The sequence below is a fragment of the Chiroxiphia lanceolata genome, chromosome 1, assembly GCF_009829145.1.
Source record: "Chiroxiphia lanceolata isolate bChiLan1 chromosome 1, bChiLan1.pri, whole genome shotgun sequence".
Lineage (NCBI taxonomy): Eukaryota > Metazoa > Chordata > Aves > Passeriformes > Pipridae > Chiroxiphia > Chiroxiphia lanceolata.
The window spans coordinates 124,243,931-124,265,344 of NC_045637.1; the positions used below are offsets into that span (position 1 = coordinate 124,243,931).

Below are 21,414 nucleotides of genomic sequence, written 5' to 3' on the forward strand. Positions count from 1 at the left end.
TAGAGAGGTCATTTTTCTTTTTTGCAAACTATAGCCTATGCATCATTACCAAAAGCATGAAAGAGGCATATGTAAGAGTCAGCCTGTATTTGCTTCGAAAGCACAAAAAATGTCTTGTCCTGCTTTACAAATTTATTCAAGTGCCTATGCCTCCACAGGGGGAATTCTGGAAAAGCAAAAAGTGAAAACATCAGAAAGGAGACAAAATATTAGTCAGGATTACAAGCAAGTTGCTCTTGCTTCCTGGTTATTTTATCCCGCGTTTGAGATGCTGAATGAGGGTGGTTAACCCTCAACTACAAGAATGGGCTGATCTTTCTGAAATAATTACAACGGCTGGATGCTTGACTTCTTAATTTTTTCTGAATGTGATAAATATTGAAGTCTTGAGCATAGACACCCACTACTTCCTCTGAGGTCTTAAGCAGTATTAATACAGAGCCAAAAAGTATCTTTTGAGGTTGTGTAACTTTTTATGTGATAATAGGAATGGATCCAGCTCTTTCGTTCTACTTGAAATATGTGTTAGCTGGATGCTATATTTTAGTGACAAGGAATATGTATAGATAAAAATCATACTAAAGCTTCCACAAATATTTTAAATAATCAGATGATGCATTACAGATGAGATCTTTTAACCTTCCATAGGTTTAAAAGGATTCATAGTTTTACTTTGGAATTTAGATTTTATTTCTTCACTTCAAGAGTCCTGAAATCAGGTCAAAAAACTAAAAAAAAAAAAAAAAACTCCAAACCCACCAAAATACAGCAAACAACTCTTCCAATGCTTTTCATGAAAAAAAAAAAAGCTGTAGTTTGAGTAATAAAAAATAGAAAAAAAATCAAAATCAAGTTTATTGAGCTGCTTACTGTAAGTCTGATCCAGAATCTATTAGAAATCAGCTCTTATGGATGCCATGAGCAAGTTTTACTCAACTTTGACAAAACAAAGTTCTGTTTCTAAAACCTGAATTTCCTATATGTCTTTTATTTATATATGATATTTGTCAACTAAACTGTTTATCCGGAAAAAACCCTCTAGAACTGGAGCATACACTAAGACAGAGAGAATAATGGATCTTTTAAATAAAATGTTGTTCAAAATATTAGAGTTTTGATTCTTTTTTAAAGTTTGATATAAATGTAGTATGATACTCCAAAGTGCCTTGAATTTTGGTATGCACACCCCAGGGATAGCATTATTCACCAATATTTGCAACTGTGTGTACCAGGAAGCAAAGAATCCTGCAAATGAAATCTCACAACTAGTTTTAATTAGATAGAATTGAAACATCAATAATAGTGAAATAACACAGTTAATTGTATGAAGCGTGACAAATCAATAGCACAAATTTTTTCCAGTTCCACACTAACTCAGTAGTGTTAAAAGGAAGATTTTTGGTAAGACACAAGTGCTTGTCCCCAGATTCCTAGGACAAATACTCAGTCTGGTGTGTACTGACTGTAATAGCACCAGAGTGAAGGTTACATGGCAGCCAGTTATTTAAAAGTAGTCAAAGTTATGTGCTTTTTGGTTTTGTTGTATTTTAGTTTATTTATGTTATCATTAAAATTCTAAACTGAAATTCTAATACCAACCTCCACCTCCTTTTTTTCCTTCCTTTTTCCAAAGGACTTCTTAGATTTGCTCTTATATCTGCTGGATCTTCTTCGAATGCTGCCTCTGCCAGAGATCACAGATTCTTCAAAGTGATCTTGACGAGTCAGTTCTTCCACAAGATTTATGTTTTCCTCATATTCTTCAGCCTCTGTGCCTTCATTATCTTCTGATGTGCCATCATCTTGAACATCATTGCCACAACCCTAGTGAGAATTCAGGATATGCAATTATAAGGCATTTTGAGCAGAAAAAAGGAAGAGTAAATTTTTTTGCTCATGAATACTGCTGTTTTAATTGTGTGTTGCCTATAGGATACGTTATTTCAATCTGCAAGAGTAGACTATTCGATCCTGATTTTTTTGTTCCTCTTTTCCTTTAGCAGTCTAGGGAATCCACCTAGAATCTAACACCTCTGTGGTTAAGTACATAATTATGTAGTCTGTGCCTTCAACTCACTTATGTTTTAGACATATTGGGTTACGTAAGTGTGAAACACTTACTGGTAAAACCCCCAAGAATTGCAATTCTCTGTCTGTGCCCAGACTGGAGTGACTGAGCAGCCGCCAGCTGGACAACGTGCAGGAAGTAGAGAGAGGAAATGGCTCCACCTACCATAATTTGACAGCTTTGTGAAATGGAGAAAGAAAATAAATAAATTTGCCCTTACCTGCTGCATTACAAGAGAATAGTAGACTCCCTTCTGCAACATGAGTTCACTGTGTGTTCCTTGTTCAACCACGACGCCTTTCTCAAAACCAGCAATAGTGTCAGCAGTCCTGATGGTAGACAGTCTGTGAGCGATCACAATGGTGGTACGGCCAGCCCGAGCCTTACAGAAATACAAAAAAAAAAAATAAATCAATGTACAAATGCGCAAGAAAACAGCACAGAAATAAAACAAAGTTATTTTAGTGATTTGTAATATAAAATAAAAATCAAAGTTTCAATAATAATTTTCTTTTCTAAAAGCAAAGAATGTTTCTTCCTGGTTTCATGTCCCTTGTTTAACAGTCTAAGGACACCTTCATTTGATTAATTTAGGTAGAGAAAGCTACATTAATCTTTTTAGACAGGCAATACAGGTATTAAAGACTATAAGGTTATTTGACTTTTTATGAAACTGGAACTGTTTGAGCTAAAGTGCTCATAAAGTGTTTCCATGTGTATGTAAGGATGAGGGGGAAATGCAGTAAGAATAGTTAGATCTTTCTGAAAATAAAGCTAGGATAGCAAGTATATAAAGAATTGATATTTTCTTTATATACTGCCCATGTATATTTTTAGAAGTACAACAACAGCATGATTTCTGACAAGGCTTAGCAGCAAAGTGCAGAGGAGTGGAGCACAACGGGTGTCAGAAATGGGTTTGAGCTACTCCATAAAGCACTTTCCCAGTCTTTTGAAATAAGCTAATTTGACAATAATCCTGTTGGGATTTGGCAGAAAGAGCTGCTGAAGTCCCAGTCAGGAGGTTACATGTTCCACCCCTCTCCAGCTCCCTCCTGCAGACCAGTGGCACACACAGTCCTCATGCAGCAAAGTAGCACGTGCCAGGTTGCAACTGCTGTAGAGGTCAGCTTCCCTCATCCCTGATGCCTGGAGCAGATGGTAGCATGGAGGCAGGAGGAGAAATCCAAGGGGACCTCATGCAACAAGCATGCTCTGTGGTCCAGGGGCCTGCTGGAAGTTACTTGCTACATCATATGGGCACAGGAACAGAGGCATGAAGAAGATGAAGGTAGCTGTAGTGGATGAATGCTTCCACAGATATTCAAATTCTTTCCCTATGCCTGCCATTAAGTTGCCATGGATTTGATGCAAGTCACTGAAAGCCTGTCACAGGAGGTCTGCAGTGCAGTTTTCATGCCTGTGCCCTAATGCCTAGAGCCTTCACCACTGCAGCTGGGAGCTGTGATCAGAACAAGCAAAATACTTTAAAAGATTCAGAGTTATCTGAAAAAGAGTAAACTACAAACAGGTGTACACTACTGCCCAGAAAGACTGAGCACTCATGAGGTTAATATCTCTGCTCTTCAGCTGTAAAAATAATGAACAATATTAGCATCATTTTTTCCAGTCAGGGATGTTGAAATCTGGAAATTCCATTTGGGGACTACACTGATGGATATCAAAAAGCTGTGAAAAGATGATTAAGTTATAATTCAAGGCTCATTTTGGTGTATTCTGGGAACATGTTGAAGGATGAGGAATTCTATACAGAACAGTCCACTTAATTAAATGACCTCCCTTTTTGTTATGCACTAAATGAAGCAACGAGCTTCTAGAAAAAGTATTTGATCATGAAATTAAAGAACATGCAGAAGAAAGCTAAATTATGTCTGAAGCATCAATCATTTTAGTGTCAAATTCTGCAGCAATTATATCATGAATATAAAAATTATATATTATTTTTGCATCTACATGTTACCTCAATATTAATATCAGTAGAATCATGTGAATACAACAAACAGCTGCATTTTACCTCAGATTTAAATTGACTGGCAATGAAGATGGCAAATTCTGTATTTCCCTTGAGCCATACTAGTAATTTATATCTCTCTGCATAACTACTGTAATGAAAAGCAGGATTTTTCACTTAGTTTTTAAAAGTACATTAAAATAAATATTAACAAAAGAAAAAACACTAGAGCCCAATTGTGAAGTTCTTTTTCAGTCAAACCCTTTAGGTTGCACTACATGTTGTTGGAAATTGCTGATGAAAGAGGGCTGTGAGGAAGGTATTGTGTGCTTATCAGAGACATGGGTATAAGCTCTGACAGCTCTCTCTGCAGCAGCACCAACCCTAGAGCTGTGGGGCTGATAAAAAGAGGTGTGGGGCAGAGACTCAAGTATTTGTAACTTTCTGCTTTTGTCCTCTGGTTTGCACTGTCTCTGAAAAGAAAGAAAATGGCTAAATCCCAAATGCTGTCTGAAAATTATGAAGCAACTATTCAATGAAGAACAAATACTAGGAATATCATATATAAATGTCTATATATCTACATGAAAAAGGCTATTCAGTCCTCATACCTTGCCTTGATAAGATGCCATCAATATTTGACCAGCAAATGAACAACTATTATTTGAGAAAGAGAGGGGAGGTCCACAGTCAGTTTCTCATGTCTAAGTGTCTTTGTAGTTAGTAATAATGCAAAGCCAAAAATCCTAAAAAGCAAACATGATGCCCATGTAAATTTTTGATAGTTCAAACTCCCTGTTAAAACACTGAAATTGATTGTCCATCCAAATTTTATTTTCCAGTGTCCTCAGTTCCAGTGGAAACCTGCACTGAAAATCAAACATTGATTTTTCTTAAGTGCTCTTGCACCTTTTCATGGCAGCTGGTAGTTTCAGTAACATGAGTCCTACCTTATCAAGAGCTGCTTGTACTATGGATTCACTCTGAGTATCTAATGCAGACGTAGCTTCATCCAGAAGAAGAATCTTGGGATTTCTTGCTAGGGCACGAGCAATAGCTATTCGCTGCTTCTGTCCTCCACTCAGCTGAGCCCCTCTTTCCCCTACCATGGTGTTAAATTTCTGAGAAAGGAGAGAACAAAACAGAAGTTGTGGGACATCTCAAATGAAATCCTCATTCCTCTGTGCAATGTAAATACTCGGCTTCTAGACAGGAGACAGCTTGATCCATGTGACTTGAGCATCGGCAGAGCAAACACGGAACTATATCCATCCAGCTAACCCTTAGCCAAACCCTCCTACCCCCACTGCACACTTAGGTGCCTAATTTTGAACTTATGGTTCTTTAAAAACATGATCTTTCTTGCTCACTCAGAGAGTGCTCCAAACCCTGGGCTTTCTCCAGGTGAGCCTGTAAAAGACATCTCTGTATTTACTGAGAACTGTCTACCTTTCCAAAAGGGTTGGAATGATAGGAACAAACCAGGACCTATAAAGTTGCCTCCTGAACCTGAGACATCCCACTTGGAGCCATTGCTTGGTTCTTACTGACTGTGTCACTTACTCTAAAGTGGTAAGTCTCAAAGTCCAGTCACTCCACCAATTTGCTATTGAATGTACAGACAGCTTCTGACAAAGGGTTTTGGATTTCTGGATCTTCTCTTTAAAAGCCCAACTCTTCCCATGCCTCATGAGATGATTAAGGATGGCAATATAGCTGTGAAGCTCTCTTTCTCCTCAGTTAAGGCATCAACATTTTTTCCCAGACTTCAGCAGAAGTCCTTTGAGAGCAACCAAAGGTACAATATCTAGTGGAAAAACTCCCTAAACTGAAAGCTGTTGGAGGCTATAAGAGTATTTTGAGAAGTTGTAGTATATCATAAATTTCCATGCTGTCCTTCTCAGAAACAGGACAGCAGCCTAAATGGACCTTCCATTCTTACACTCAAAAGAAGTTAATGAACTTACATCAGGCAGTCTAGATATAAAGTCAAAAGCATTGGCTTCCTTGGCTGCTCGCTCAATTTCAGCATCAGAAATGTCTTCTCTGCCGTAGCGAATGTTCTCAGCTATTGTGGTTGCAAACAAAACAGGCTCCTGACTCACAATTCCAATATTTTCTCGTAGCCACTTTACATTAAGTGTCCGAATATCCTGACCATCTAAGGTAATCTAAGAGGAAAAGAGTATGTTAAAGAAGTTGAGGAAATGCATTGTGTTCCTAATTAAGCAACTAATTACCATTACTTGACTTGAGTATCAGTTACAAGGTCAAGAAAGAAAAAAATGTTTTCTTTAGTAGAAAACTATGTTGGGGGAGAAGCTACAACTGCAGCTTTTCTATCCACTGTACAAGCCGGCAAATGATGAGTAGCAGCATAAACAGAGAAGATATTGGGGTTTTTGGTGGGTTTTTTTTGGTTGTTGTGGTGGGGGTTTTTTTGGTTTTTTTCTTTGTTTGTTGGTCTGTTTGTTTTCCCCCAATAACCATCCTATCTGAGCTGGCTTAAGACTTTTCCAGCTTCTTTGCATACTTTTTACCCAGTTCTCATGCCCCTGTGTCAGTTTGTTGTCCTCACAGTTGTGGCTACAAAATCGCCTCTGTGGCTGTGCTTTACATCAGACCAAAGAAATAATCCAAGTTGATTAAAAAGAAAGGGAAAGTTATTTTTAACCTAGATAATTTGCAGTGTGGTCATATGAACATTGGCACAGCAAAATCAGGCATGGGGCAGAAATGAACAGCCACAGAAACACTAAGAAACATGTCGATAACAGTTGTTCTGGTACATTATGCACTGATAGTTCAATGTTTAATATTTAAAATGTTTACCTACTTTTAACTAGCAGTAGCAACTAAGTAGCATTCTTCAAATATCTAGAATAAAAACTACATTTTCCTTAAAAATATATGGTTTATTTTCCCCCTTTTCTTTTTCCTTTGGAAATTTCTTATGAGAAGTATTTACCATTTACTGACTGGATTTAGTGTTTAGTGATAAAACATACATACAAAGCGTAACGATGGAAACTTTTGCTGTGGGTTAGCAGATAGAGGAAAAAAAACTAGCCAAGCAAACAACCATTTAAAATAGGAAAATTCTCTCCGGGTTTTAGTTAACATGCAATGAAAAGGAAGCAAAATACAGCAGAACATTGTTAGATTATGCTTTGCTTAAAAAAAGCGTACAGAATTTTAGAAGTCAACTGTTAATAAAAATTATTAAAAGACTTGTGGTATTTGCTATTTGTGGCATAGTACTGTAAGAATGAGCAGAATAACAAAAGTTAAGCCAACAGGAGAAGATATTTCATTCGAAATTTAAATTGTGGAAATACAGATGATGCAGACATATGCTCAAATTCAGCACAAATAGAAACTGAGGTTCAGTCAATATGGGAAACTCATGCTTGTCCTAATAGCTCTCAGTTTTTACAGTTCACATACAGACACTCACTTCTCCCTGGTCAGGATCATAGAATCTCTGCAGCAACTGAATAGTAGTGCTTTTACCACAGCCACTGGAACCAACTAAAGCAATGGTCTTCCCAGTTTGAACTTTCAAGTTTAGACCTTTGAGGATCTGGGAATAAACAAACAAACAAACATATTTATTTGACAAGTTTGGTTAGAGAACAGTTTGTCAAGATAACTTCAGTAATAATCAAGGCAGTAGTAAGGGCCATAGTCTAAAGGTATGGTAATATTAATAAGTTAATTATACCTGAGAATATTTTGAAGTGTATTAGCCTTTGAAACAGGATGGCTAAAAGCAATCTGTCTTTTGGGAACAGTCCCTGCATCCTTCTGGCTACCAAACCAAGCCTGTGAATTATTTGAGAAGATTGATAACTGGAACAGGTCAAGTTCATGCCAAGAAACATTTTAAGAGTTGCCTTGCATAGACCATTGCATTCCAGTTCCTGGGAAAATTCCCCAGCACACTCAAATCAACAAATACAAAGTTAGCCACAATACTCTAAACTTGATAGCTCATTTTCTCCAGTTTGTGTGATCTGATAGCAGGCTTGGGATCTTCTATTTTCCTGCTGTCCTTCATTTTCCAGCGCTTAGCCAATGGCATAACACTCAATTATGAATATCACAGAAAAATATTTTTCAGGTGCTAAACATGATAGCTGAGAAAGAAACTTGCCTTCTTCTATTTTTAGAATATAAATGGCTGTTTTGACCAGGTAACTGCTGGAAAGCCCTTAGTAAATCTTAAATCTCATTCCTTATTGTTAACAGACTCAGCAACCTGGGGAGTAGTTACAGATTAATGGTATATTTGTTGCTATTTTCACATTAAGGAACATTTTACCTCAAAAGATGTCCATGTCATATACAAGTAATGCTGTGTAGCTGCCAAAATATTTGGCTGCTATGGGAACTCCTCATGTTTATACCAGGCTGATTTATAATTTTGCCTACAAATGTTTTTGCAATGAGAGATTAAAACAGTTGCAATATTCCTCTCCTTTCCCTGTCTTACATCCAGCAGGGTTTGCATCTCCAAGAAGCTGATATCCTGGTGCCTGCATTATTAAGAAAGAACCATATTCTGGATACCATAGTATCTCCAGATGCAAATAGTCACAACCACATAATAGGCTATTTCTAACTCATCAGACAAGGTGTTGCCAAGATTAAAACTAGCAATATCTAGACTCCTTAGATCTCTTTGATTTGGTTTAATGTGGACAGGGGAGATTATACTGTATTGCATCAATTGCTTGAGAGATTGTGGATAACTTCTACACACCTTTGTTGATTCCTTTTGGATATATTAAATAACATTGATGCTCTTAGTATGGAGAGCTGCTGACTTAGATCAGAAGTATGAAGTGACAGAGCAGAGTCTTCATACTTCTTCCTAAAAATGCTGTTCAGGCTGATAAGCTATATTATGGGTCTGCATGCCAAATGGGAGGGAAGTAAGAATTCTTCCCAAACCTAAGAGGGACAGAAGATGCATTGCACCAACTTAGAGTTAGGGAAGGAAGGCCAGCTCCGAGTCTGCCCTTCAGCTGCCCCAGTGTCCTGGAAACACACTTGATACCCAATGGGACAGACCTCAGATGACTGAGGTAGGAAGAGCCATCTAAAGAAATAGCCACAGTGATATGAAGCTCCCCATTCTCACCACTAAATCAGCACATCGAGCTTTTAATTGTTGGCATTTGAAAGCTCTATTCCAATCTCTTTCTTCATCAAGTAAGCAACAACAGCAGCAAATTCCTTTTTCTTTTATCTTTATCAAGGTGTTCAAAAGATTATAAACTGTTGAATATGGCAAAGAGGTCATACTAATTGTGTCACCAAAAAAGTAATTAATCACCATGAGATGATGTACATAGGTCACTAACGGAAATTGAACTGGCAAAGAACAGGGACAACAGTTTATCAAACAGCAATTTTAATATCTGCTCAATATAACTTTTGACTTCCAAATCTATATTTAGGATGATACATTTCAATCCATTTGATAACATATTGTTGTAAAGCCTACCTCACAGATCAGTTTTCACATGGGATATCATAGCAACTCTGAACCACCAAGGAACTGGAAAAAGCCACTTCCTGACTTAACTGTTTAAAGTCTGGAAGTTTTAATTTTGAAAAATCTTTTTTGATTTATCGGAGTGCTTGTTCACAGAAATTCAGACTAGGAGCAATACATACTCTAAGATTTTTCCTGCAGAAGAGAATTGTGAAGAGATAGACAGTGACAGTAGATCTAGAGCTTTGTGCACTATTGAGGGAAAAATAATGTCCACCCCCCCAAACAGGAATGCATTTGGCATTCTAGAACAACAAGATTAGACAAAAATATGGACATAGGCTGAAGAATTTCAGTACAGCAATCTAAACCAAACACTTACTTTAACATCAGGTCTCGCTGGGTAACTGAAATGGATGTTTCTGAATTCAATTTCTCCTATGAGTTTGTCTGGTTTGTAGCCTTCCTTAGAACTGCTGTCTATGAGCCGTTTCTGGAAAGAGGTTTTTAAAATCTATTAATGTTACGTCACTTTTAGAACTGTTATTTCTGGTAGCCACATTGTTGTTTACTCTCTCAGCTGCTGGTTTACACTGCAGTATACCATTGCAGAGTTCCTGCATTTTACTCAGTAGATGTTGATTACAGGGGAACATGTAACTGTGAATTCTACTTTGACAAATACAGAAGATTTTCAAATGCAACAAAGTCCACAGCAGAAAATCTGTAATTGCAGAACTTAACTGCATTAACTTGCAGGCAAAAAACAGCCCTCAGTAATCTGTACAGGAAGATTTTATACTCACATCAAGAACAGTGTAACCATTTCTCTATGAACTTTTTAGTCCTACTTGCTTAAAATACTTTACATATACAGACATGCAATTGCTGCATAGCACAGCAAGACCAAGATAATAATGTGGAAAACTTTTTCATACCAACATCAGCATCACAGATTATTAATACTGTAACTTCCAATAGCAATACTAATCCCCTCCTCATCAACTCCTTCCACAATAAACCACAGCTCAGCTGCAATTTTGCACATCTGCATTTTTTAAAAATTAATACAGCGCCTTACCATTTTCCCTCTGGATCTGAAAGTCTAATACTAGAGAAAGACCTCAACCATATAACTCAGATAAACATGCTAGGTTTCCCAGCATTCATTACAACAAATAAAGAGGTTGTGTCCTTCATATGAACTATTATGGGTTTCTGTGGTAGGCGTCTATCAAGTTTATGGTTTTGGGGCTTTAGAGTGCTTTTGTTATATCTCAAGAGGAAAAAAAAAAAAAAGAGAGGGAGGGGAAATCAAGTGTGGTTGAAAGCCTTGTATTCTACTTACTTAGATATTTACCTTATTGATAATCTTATATACTTCATAGGCAGCTCCACGTGCCTTAGCCACACTCTCCAGGTTGGGAGCTGCCTGGCCCAAGGAGAAAGCTCCAACAAGCACAGAGAAGAACACCTGTGGGAGATGGAGTGAGCATCACACTTAATGCTTACAAAGTCACCAGTGCCCACATGTGCACTCAAAAGACTTTGGCATTTAACCCTTTTCAGGAAAATTAAATACAAAAGTGAAAGGTGCATTTCACAGTTGCTTGTATGTACACTCCATTCTCCTGGAGTAAATTATAACTACTGACACATGCCTTTGTGGCATGAATTACTTTTCTTTTTAACGTTCTTGCATTTTCTATTATGTACAAATATCTTTCTCTGTTGTTTTTCAGATGTTCCCAAAGTTAAGAGGTTCACAAAATTTAATCCAGATTTTCTTAACACACAATTCACTTAACATGCTGTGAGGAAGCATACTGAGGAGAGTGTGAAAGTTCAGCATGTAGCCAAACTTTTGATGATAATAAGATAGCTAAATATCCCCAAACCATTACCAACATAAGACATATTGGTAAGGTACTGTTAAAAACACATAAGTAAACAACAACAAAATGCACAGAAGATGTTGTGGCTAAATGAGATCTTGAGAACTTCCCCATACACATTTAGCACCCCAGTGAGATCCATTTCATCTCTGTTTAGGTAGAATTTTGTTGGCAGTCCAGATTACTTGTCTTCACTTCTTAACCACCAGCTCTTGGTTGTTCATCCTACTCTACAAATAGAGTCCAAGACAAGTGAGAAAAGTGCAGATACTTTTGCCTCTGCATTGATTAGAGTGGGAATACAAGGTGTCCTGTTCAAGCTTGTTATATCAAAAGCTAGGCAAGATGAATACCTTGCAGTTCTTTTATACCAAGTGAGTCTGTAACAGCTAATTTAGCAAGCACGAGGCAGAAAATAGATACACCACTTGTATAACTATTTTCCTGAAGTTACAGAACACTTTTCAAACCTGCATTGATGTACTTACAATTAAGAGACGGCCAATGTCATAATGTTCATCCTCAGCAATGAGCTTGGTTCCATACCAAAATGCAAGTGCATAGGACCCAAAGATAACAAACTGTGAAACACCCAGACATGTGTTGGTGGTAATGGATTTTTTCACTCCAACACGTTTAGCCGTCTCTAAGTTAGCATTGTATCTGAAAGTGGATAAGGAAAAATTTGACAGGTACTACATGCCATTCTGATTGCTATTTCCCAGTGCCCTTTTCTTAATTAAAAAGATTTATGTAATAAAACTAAAATCTCAAAGAGAATACAGATTATTTTTTTGACAGAAGACTATTAGGGATATAATTCATCTGAATAAATCTACTCTGACATATGCTGGCAACATTGGCATACTTATGTGTTATGGAAGACAGATTAAGAAAACAATTGAGCATCATGACTTTGTTATCATGACGGAAGACACAATACCTGTCTTGAATCACTTGTTTCCATTAATCCTGAAAGAAAACCTTGAAAAAGTTTTATCAATGTTATCTGCCAGAGGAAAGGTTTAGTCTTCCATGTTTTAAAAAGGCAAAATAAAAATAACCCCCCCCAACAACCCCAGGCACTAGGGAAGGAGGTAAATGAGAGAGAGCTCCCTCTGATACCAGAGTTGTTCTCTTACTAGCCATTCTGGGAAGTCAAGCATCTTTCCCTTAGGTTAGTTTACTGATTAATATGGCAAAACAGGAAACAGAAGCGGACACAGAAGATCAGTATAAAGACTGACAAGTTCAGTGTGAGAATGATTTCTTCTAAGGATACTTCAAATTCGTTAATCTATAGTTTACAGCTAGTAGTTTTCATTTACTCAAGTTCATTATGGAAAGTGTAATCTAGGAATTGTGTATTGTTTTACTTCCAGTGACATGCTTGGCAGCTTGCACTTTTTTCCTCAATATGTATTTTCTATACAATATATTCCCATACTAGGAAGACATACAATTCAGTCAGCTGAGAAGTAATCTTTAAAAACTGCATTAATTTTGTTCATGTAAATGTCTCGCATGTCATCAATACTGCATTTCTTAGTCAAATACATTTAAGTGTTCTGACTTGGTTGTGCTCTTCAAACCAGGCCCTACCTTTGAGTCAGCAGCATCACAAGGTCTTCCAGGAAAATGGGTACTGGGTTTAAGCAGTGTGACAAATACATGTGATCACTCAGCTACAGAGGAAAAGCCAAGCCACTGCCACAAAGAAAGATGACTGAAGGTCCCTTGCAAGAGTAAACATTTGTGGTCAGTAGAGACACTGTGCAGCAAAAGGATGCTTTTCCATCTCCAAGACCAGCATTCAAGAGTAGCATAGGAGTCACAAACCCATATCTGCAAAATGCCCTAGTCAGTCCCTGATAGGAGTTTGTCTGTTCCTAGTAGAGCCACCATGGGGTTTTTTGATTTGGTGGGGGTTTTCTGTTTGCTCTTTTGTTTGCTTTTACATAGCTTTAGAAGAGGCTGACCAGTCAACCACATAAAGGAAAGGCCTTACTGTCATGGAGTTACTCAGGTATCAGTTATTTTGTCTTTAGACAAAGTAGTCTGGAGTAGCTCCTACCATTAGATTTTCAGACACTGCTAATTGCAGAGGATGGAGAGGAGGGGGGACAACTGATCTAGATCATCTTAAGGGTTTTTTTTGCCTTTACTGTGTAAGCAGAAAGTGCTGCATCTTAAGGATAATTCCCAGTAAGCAGGATACAGACCTCAGTCCTTAGAAGTAGACAAATAAAGGCTGTAGGACACTGAGCTAGGGCTGACATCACTTTAGAAATTTTGCACGAGACCAAGGCGAACTTAAGAGTTGAAAAAGATACAAGAGTTTCATGAATCAGGTCTTCTGGGTTGCCTTTCCCAGCTGCATGGAATCAATGATGCCCTTTATTTGTATACTGAATGTTATTGTTTACGCTTGTTGAGTTATCTGATATATATGTGAATAAGTTCATGGCCAGCCACAACCACCTTACCTTTTACATACGACTAGGGCCAACACTGATCAACTACAAGTGGTATTTGCAAATCATGAAAGTAGTAAAAATCAACAATGTGATTTTACTTAAGGTTGTTATCCAGTGTAGCTTAAATATAAGTTCAAATATCAGAACAGAGCACTCGTGCTCTATAAGATAAGCAACTGATCATCGCTCTGCTATGTCAGACTACTAGGTGAAGACAGCCCTTCCACCACTTCCACATTAAGTTCAACTCCAGATCTCAATCAGAGGAGAAATTTTAATCTATGCTGCAATGACAGCACAAAGTAGCCTGTATTCACTGACTAGGTCTACTTACGCATCTTTGTTTTCAGGTGATTGTTCCATTGACAGAAAGATAAAATTATTCTAAGGAGAATGTTATTCCTTTGCCTCTCCCAAAAAAAATAAAAAAACCCACCCAAACAAACCAAATCCTCACAAATTCCCTTTCCATATTTTAAATATAATTATTAGTTAAAAACTTACTTTTCTAATGCCTTCTGCTGTCCATTGAAAGCCACAACAGTCCTGATTGCTGTCAAAATTTCTTCTGCCACAGCTCCTGCTTTGGCGTAAGCAGACAGCTCTTTAGCAGTAAGGGACGCCAGGAGCTGGAAAGTTGAAAACCAGACGTTATTGCAGCCTACTGAAAGGATGAGATTTTAGGAAAGTGGAGGTCAACTCCTCTGAGTTCCCCCCAAATCCAGCTCAATGTATCATTGTATCCTCATTACAGTCACATGCTACACAGGCATCAGATGAGCTTCATGACTGATTTGCTTTTCTCCCAAGCTGAGGACAGAGAGCCTATGAGCTCCACTAGGATGTGTGTAGGAGCAGAGAGGTGTGCCACAGCTGCTCTGGAGCGTGCCAGCAGACATTGGAGTAAGCAAGTCAATCGCTTTACAGCCTCTAACATTCTTCTTCCTAGCTTATTTGAAATGCTTTAATGAGGAAAATAAAACCCCATAGAATCATATATAAGCCACTTATGAATATGAGCCATACCCATTAATGTGGCTACAACAGCACAAAATGAGAAAATGTTTTCCTATCTGGAAGGGAACCCTCTCAGATATTTTGCTGATTTATATCACTACAGTCTACAGCAGCTGTATCTATGTCCTAGGATCTACTCTGTACGCAGCATGCAACTTGGTAAATCATTTGCAAGAGACATGGTACATGTAAGTGCTGATTGAAAGAACTTGAAAAGTATGGGTTGGGAGGGAAAAGTGAGGGTCACAGGCACGTGCTTGGGCTTTCCCAATGCTCTGCATGAGGAAGTCCCTGCACAAGGAAGATTCTCTGATGCACATTACCCTCCTGTAACATGGCATAAGGACAGAATATGCAGGCAGAAGGAACAAGACTTACAAGTATGTGCTTGGGAACGCAGAGAAGGGCTACGGAAAGAATAGAAATCATAAAGTAAATGTGGGGCCAATCTCACAACTTAGAAACCATACTACTTTTCTTCCACTCTCTCCCCCTTTCCTGTGCATAAGACTTGTAATGTTTTTCTAGTATTTGTTTATTAATCCACACACACTTACAGTTGACCAAATTCCTGCTGATGCAGCAAGAAGAGGGCTGACTGCCAAAATCACCAGTGTGAGCTTCCACCCATAGATGAATCCTATAATAATCCCTGCCAGAAACGTGCTAAAAAACTGTAAAAATATACAGATCTTGTCTCCGATGCCTTGGTGGATGGTGTTGATGTCCCTTTAAATAATAATAAAAAAAGATTTGTTAGCTTGGAATGCCTTTCATTGTGAGTCCCTCCCCCTCCTTTTCATGCTGTGTGGCCTAATGTCAGAAGCTTTGTCATTTCCTAACTGGCACAGTCAAATTTCTAACCACAGCTACTGGACTGTACCATTAGGCTCTTCTGTAGCCAAAACACAGCAGAAACCTCCTATTTTAAAGGGCTCATTTACTGTATTTTCATTTACTGTACTTTTCATCATTCTCTGCTGTTTCTATGCCCTGTCACTGGGTCACGAATGACCTAGCTCCCTTATCAGGTATCCAAATGGAACAGTACAAGTAAACAGTCAAGGAGCCTCCTCATCGAACATGACCATCTCCAAACGATTTCTTCTGTTCGGCTCTGATGCATTTCATGTTCTGAGTTTTAGCTACAGACTGAGATGAAGGGTTACCTCCATTCCATCAGAAAATTATTTGGAATAACTGCCATTTTTCATAATTTCCATTTTCTCTTTCCAGAACATATAAATACTAGAGTTGAGAGTGGTTTTATTTAAGTTTCTCTTACACCTTTCAGGACACAGTTCTGTCCAAAGCTACTTTAAAATCCAGAAAAAAAAATTTTAAAAAATTCTGCTCACGCATAGCATCTTGAGGCTTACAGTACTTATCCCTAAGTCTATTTAAGTTTATGGAAAAGCTCCAAAGACTAACTGCTTGGACAGAGTTCAGCCTGAGATCTGACTGGATGCAAGTACAAGCTCATTTTCATTCAGTAAAATGTCAGAGCTTTCAGTGTTTGTAAACTAGGTGGAGACAGTAGAGGTGTTTATCTAGCACTGACTGCCACATACTTCATAGACATTAGAAAGCCAGTGTCAGGCATTTCACAGCAAAAACCCTTCCAATGCATGTATCACAGATACTTCACAAATGAAGCTGAAAAGGATATTTTTTTTTTTCTTAACTCTCTGTAGGCTATTCCACAGAGATAAATGGCAGTTTTCTTTTTAGATGTATGTATGCATGGGGGTGTGTGTATGTGTGTAAAAAAAGAGCAGAGCCCTCACTCTGTCAGTCTGGTGTTCAGCATTCCTATCTGGGTAGTATCAAACCAAGCCATCTCCTGATGGAGCACCGCAAAAAAGAACTTCTGCCGGATCCTTGCTGTTTGCCTTGTAGCAGCAACCAAAAACGTCCATACTTGGATGGTGCTCAGGATCAACACAGCAAAGCCAATTCCCACGTAATAGTAAGCAAACCTGGAATATGGGAACAAAAGCCCATGTGATCCCACTGTATCTTGCGAGACAAGTTAGACACACAAAGCAACAACTAGTCTTGATTTATCATACTAAATTAAATACTGAAGCCTGTGATGCATTATTGGGAAATCTTTTTGAGAAGGCAAACATTTGGCTTCTGCTCAAAGAGATAACACAGTAAAAGAAAATTCTCCGATACTCTACTAACAGGAAAACTACAAAGACTCTTACTTTGTCATGTCACCTTCTATATCCACACCTGGAACTGATGGGCAGCTGGAACTGTTTACTGAAGTATCTGTTAAGGGGAAATAAAAAGCAGTAACGTTTGTGAACGTGCTATATGTAGAAGATAATTCATGGCAATATGGGGTCATCAGTTTGGCAATGTTTTGTATTTTGCAAGTGGGGTCTTGCAAATACAAAATGATTTGGCAAATATACATTTACTTTTAAGCAATTAATGTCTGATAACTGATGATACAGAAGTTGGCCACGGTCCTTACTATCTCACCGAAGCTGAAGTTCATTAATAAAGAGCACATCCAATGCTTTGATTCTGTCCTGGCCTTGGCATAAAAGATTGATTAAAATGACTGGATTATTTCCATCAGGATGAATGTTTCTCATTATATATTTGTTAGATATGTACAAGTGCATAGTCTGGGGGAAAAAAAGCATCTTAGCCCCTGTAGCAAAACATAAGCAATATGCAGAGAATTCTAATTTTAACTTTTTACCGTTTGATTCCACACCACTTAGCACAAAGCTGTTCGTCATCTCTCCAAAGATAATGATCATAAGTGGCATTCCAGTACCATTTGCAGCAGCTGCGATCAAACCAACTATCATCAAAAGGACATCCATCCAGTCAGCATAGCAAAACTATGTGAGCATTAAAAAAGAGAGAAAAAAAGAGTGACATTGCACCTGACAGTTCATGTATTTGCTACAGTACAGCACACCTACAGAACAGCTTTGTTTCTACCAACATGTTCTAAAGTAACAACGTTCCAACTGAAAGTAAACTCAGAATATAAGAATATTGTAGTAGTTCAACACATCTTTAAACCAGTACTGAGTAAGACTGCTAAGAGAATATTGGCAGAACATGGATTCTCCATTTAGAAAAAACTACATGTTTGTAAGTGATGATGACCTTTGTACAATAACATTTTGTGTTCCATTAAGTTACATATTTACTAAGATAATGCCTTTACAATGTAAACAAGAGTGAGTTATTGACCAGAACTTGACTTATATCTACCAGTAGAAAATTATTTTAGCAGAGATAGGTTGTATCTTCAGGTTCATCTACCCTTGAATATTTGTTTGGTTTAAAGAAGGATGTGAATTTAAACTGCCATAGCTATCCTAGGATGTGGTTAATCTGAAATCAGAGCATTTTATTCCTGACTGTCCTAACCCTCTTAACAAGGTGTAAATGGACATGGAATAAACCAGAAAAGAATAAAACTTCTCTCTTCCGGAATAAGCAAGTCCACATATAAGAGCTATTTGGGAACAGCTGCTGTATAGAAAACTGGCACAAAACTGTATTACTGGTTCTCAGAGAGCAGATCCCTCAGATGGCAGACACAGGATAAACCATTTGTAACTAGAGGTAAGGCAAGGGCCTGTGCAGTCCTAGAACAGCCTCAGTAGGGGTGAGCTTCATCTTCCAACAGCACTAAGGTTGAACTGCTGTCGGTGCCACCAATCCACCAAGAGGGGAATCTGACATAACAGTGCAAAACTTAAGGAGATTTAGAATCAGTAGGTCTCATGCTTTTTCTCAGGTTTTTCTTTGCCTATTAATTGCACTTCATAACCAACTCACAATGACAAATAAAGAAAAAATAAAACAGACCATTAAACTGGACACTAACCAATTCAAAAATGCCAACCATTTGTCTTTCTGACTTCTCATTTTCTTTCCTAGAGGAAAAGACAAAACACTAATTAAGGTAAGGGTTTGGTTTTGTTGTTTTGTTTTTTTTTTTTTTTTTTTTGTAAAGCTGTACTAAACTCTTCTTTTCCTTCCCCTGCCCCCATAAAACAAGTTTACCAGCAGCCAACGTCTTGAGTTCAAATAATACCTACTTTTTTCTCTTGAGCTTTAATTTGTCACTTTGTTCAAGATGTTCTTCATGTTGGAAAGAGGGATTGTCATATCCCTTGCTTGCAGATTCTGTTAAATAAAAAGCAGACTTTTTTAAACTTAATAATCTAACTATTGCACCAATTTCCTGCATCTTTCACTGCTGAGACTTTTGCATTTAAAGAGTTTTCCTCATGTCCTTGAAAGAGCCTGGTGAATTTTTCTTGAAACTTCCTTTCTATTCAGTTCTTCTTTACTCCAGAAAAAAGCTTCCACTTCCATTTCCAAAAGCGAAACAAAAGCAAGAGTTAATTAATTCTTCAAACGCTTACAGAAGTGAATGCGAATGAGAAGAAGCCCTGATGAAATGAGTGGATTTCCTTAGAGTGAAGGTTATAACCACACAGAAGAGATGGAAGTTAACTGAAGAAACATGACTTTGCCTGTAATAATCATCATTTTTTCTTTCTATTGCAGTAGTTGCCACATGTTCCACTTTCTTTGTGCCAGAGGCTTCAGAAACTAACACAAAAGACAAGTCCTTCCCTGGGAATCTTATAATTATAAATTCATATAAAATGAGATGTAATAAGTATCTAAAGAAACTGATGAGCAACCACAGTAGGAAACCAGCTGTAAAACGTGGAGAGAAAACGGGCTCCCCACAGCAGCAACTCCCTATTTAATTTACATTTACCTTAACTTTAACTGCTGATTCACTATGAATAGAATTTTCTACACAGTGTTTTTAATGTCAGTCAGTCTATAATGACTGGTTTAGACAAGCATTTAAAAACAACAATGTGCTTCCATCTTAGCTTAGCTCAGCAGCATTTTCATGCCAAGGCTAGGACCCTCCTAAATAGTTTTACTCACATAAATGACTTTTGTTGAACTTGATGGAATGATTCACGCAGAAACGCTTTACAGGTGTGGCTTTAGTTCAGTGGAAACTCATCATGTTATCTCCTACAAAACCACTATAACATTAAGGAAAGCTTTATAGTGCATCTTTGGATTCAAAGCTGTGGAATATATTCCTCAAACACGCCTACAAGTGTTCATGCCTACCAGCATCAGAGACGTCCTTTTCTGTGGAATTTACAAAATGGTCCTTCATTGTTCTCCTTTGTTGTATGCTTATGAGGAAGTCACATTAATCAAAACCTGCATTTAAAAATCAACATTTAGAGTTAGTAAATATTTAAAGACTTCACATTTGTGGATTTTTCCATGACTCATTACATCTTGGTCTCAACTTTATTCTATTTAAATACAACAACTAAAAAGAAAATAAAATATAAAAAAGCATGACAAAATAACTACTATTAATGAGATATTAGGAACAGTGCACACTTTTACAAGCAGACCTAGCTCAGTAGCCTGCTTTAGTAGTCTTTTTTGCTAAATCCTGAGGTCATACAGAAATTACTGTGGATGATCTATTACAGAATCGAGGATTTCCCTCATTACTTTATGTTTGATTAGAACTAATGGAGCAGTCATAATATGACCATTATTACAATGATAAAGACATGCACTCATTATACCATACGGTACTAGGAGAGATTTAGAGGCAGCAAATGACTGGTGTTTTAAGTCTCCCTAGACTTTTCTTCTTGATCTATCAAATATGCTGGTTAAAAAACACCAAACAACAACAAAAACCTCCAAAACCCCAAATGAAAAACCACACATGAATTTGATGAAGGCTAAAGTAACAATGATAACAAAATGCCTAATCGACTTCGGATTTTAAAAATAAATAAATAAAAAATTACACCGTTTTTGTTCGACTGCTGACTGTGCTTTCTCCGTCAGGTTATTTCAGCTTACCTTCACAGCCCACGCTGCGCACACACGGATGGGCTGGTGGCTGTGGCCACCGATGGCCACCTCAGACCCTGCAGGGCGGGTCGGCCGCCGCCCGCCCGGGTGTTATAGCGGCGGGCACCGCCCTCCCTCCCCCGGCTCGGGTTTCAGGTGAAGGTCGGCGCCGCAGCCGGGCTGAGCCCCTAAGGAGATACCGCCCTGCGGCTCCCGCCCTCTGCAGGTCCCTCGGAAACTGGCCGCCGCCTCCGGCCCTGCACACCGCGCACGGCGAGCAGCTTGGCCCCCTTACTGGGGCATCGCTTCCACCCTGAGTCCCGCAGAATGGTTAATGTTAGAAGAGACCACTGGAGTTCAGCCAGTCCAACCTCCCTACTCAAGCAGTCTCCTAGAGCACGTTACTCAGTTTTGATCCATCCAGATGGATTTTGAATATCTCCAGGGAAAGAGACTCCACAACCTTTCTGGGCAACCTGTTCCAGTGCTTGGTTACCCACAGAGTACAGAAGTTCTTCCTCATGTTCAAGTGGAATTTCCTGTGCATCAGTTTCTGCCCATTTCTTCATGTC

The 21,414-nt window shown here is 38.3% G+C and overlaps 1 protein-coding gene across 2 annotated transcripts in view; it reads right to left on the minus strand.

Moving 5' to 3' along the window:
• Window positions 1–20,927, minus strand: part of ABCB5 (ATP binding cassette subfamily B member 5) — a 55,382-nt gene extending 34,455 nt beyond the window's left edge. Inside the window, exons 1-17 of one of the 2 annotated variants that reach the window (XR_004358595.1) lie at window positions 20,852–20,921; window positions 20,087–20,182; window positions 19,018–19,105; window positions 18,804–18,852; window positions 17,655–17,799; window positions 17,146–17,212; window positions 16,720–16,911; window positions 15,490–15,661; window positions 14,420–14,544; window positions 11,927–12,101; window positions 10,904–11,017; window positions 9,926–10,036; window positions 7,498–7,623; window positions 6,008–6,211; window positions 4,991–5,161; window positions 2,289–2,450; window positions 1,600–1,824 (exon numbers count right to left, since the gene is read on the minus strand). Coding sequence is in view for 1 of the 2 variants with exons in the window: in XM_032696655.1 (XP_032552546.1) it covers window positions 1,600–1,824; window positions 2,289–2,450; window positions 4,991–5,161; window positions 6,008–6,211; window positions 7,498–7,623; window positions 9,926–10,036; window positions 10,904–11,017; window positions 11,927–12,101; window positions 14,420–14,544; window positions 15,490–15,661; window positions 16,720–16,911; window positions 17,146–17,212; window positions 17,655–17,799; window positions 18,804–18,852; window positions 19,018–19,105; window positions 20,087–20,135 (2,175 nt within the window). In the remaining variant the exon portion in view is untranslated. Of the gene's footprint in view, window positions 1–1,599; window positions 1,825–2,288; window positions 2,451–4,990; window positions 5,162–6,007; window positions 6,212–7,497; window positions 7,624–9,925; window positions 10,037–10,903; window positions 11,018–11,926; window positions 12,102–14,419; window positions 14,545–15,489; window positions 15,662–16,719; window positions 16,912–17,145; window positions 17,213–17,654; window positions 17,800–18,803; window positions 18,853–19,017; window positions 19,106–20,086; window positions 20,183–20,851 lie in introns of both variants that reach the window. The other variant, XM_032696655.1, reaches the window with a different exon arrangement.
• Window positions 20,928–21,414: the final 487 nt, after the last annotated feature.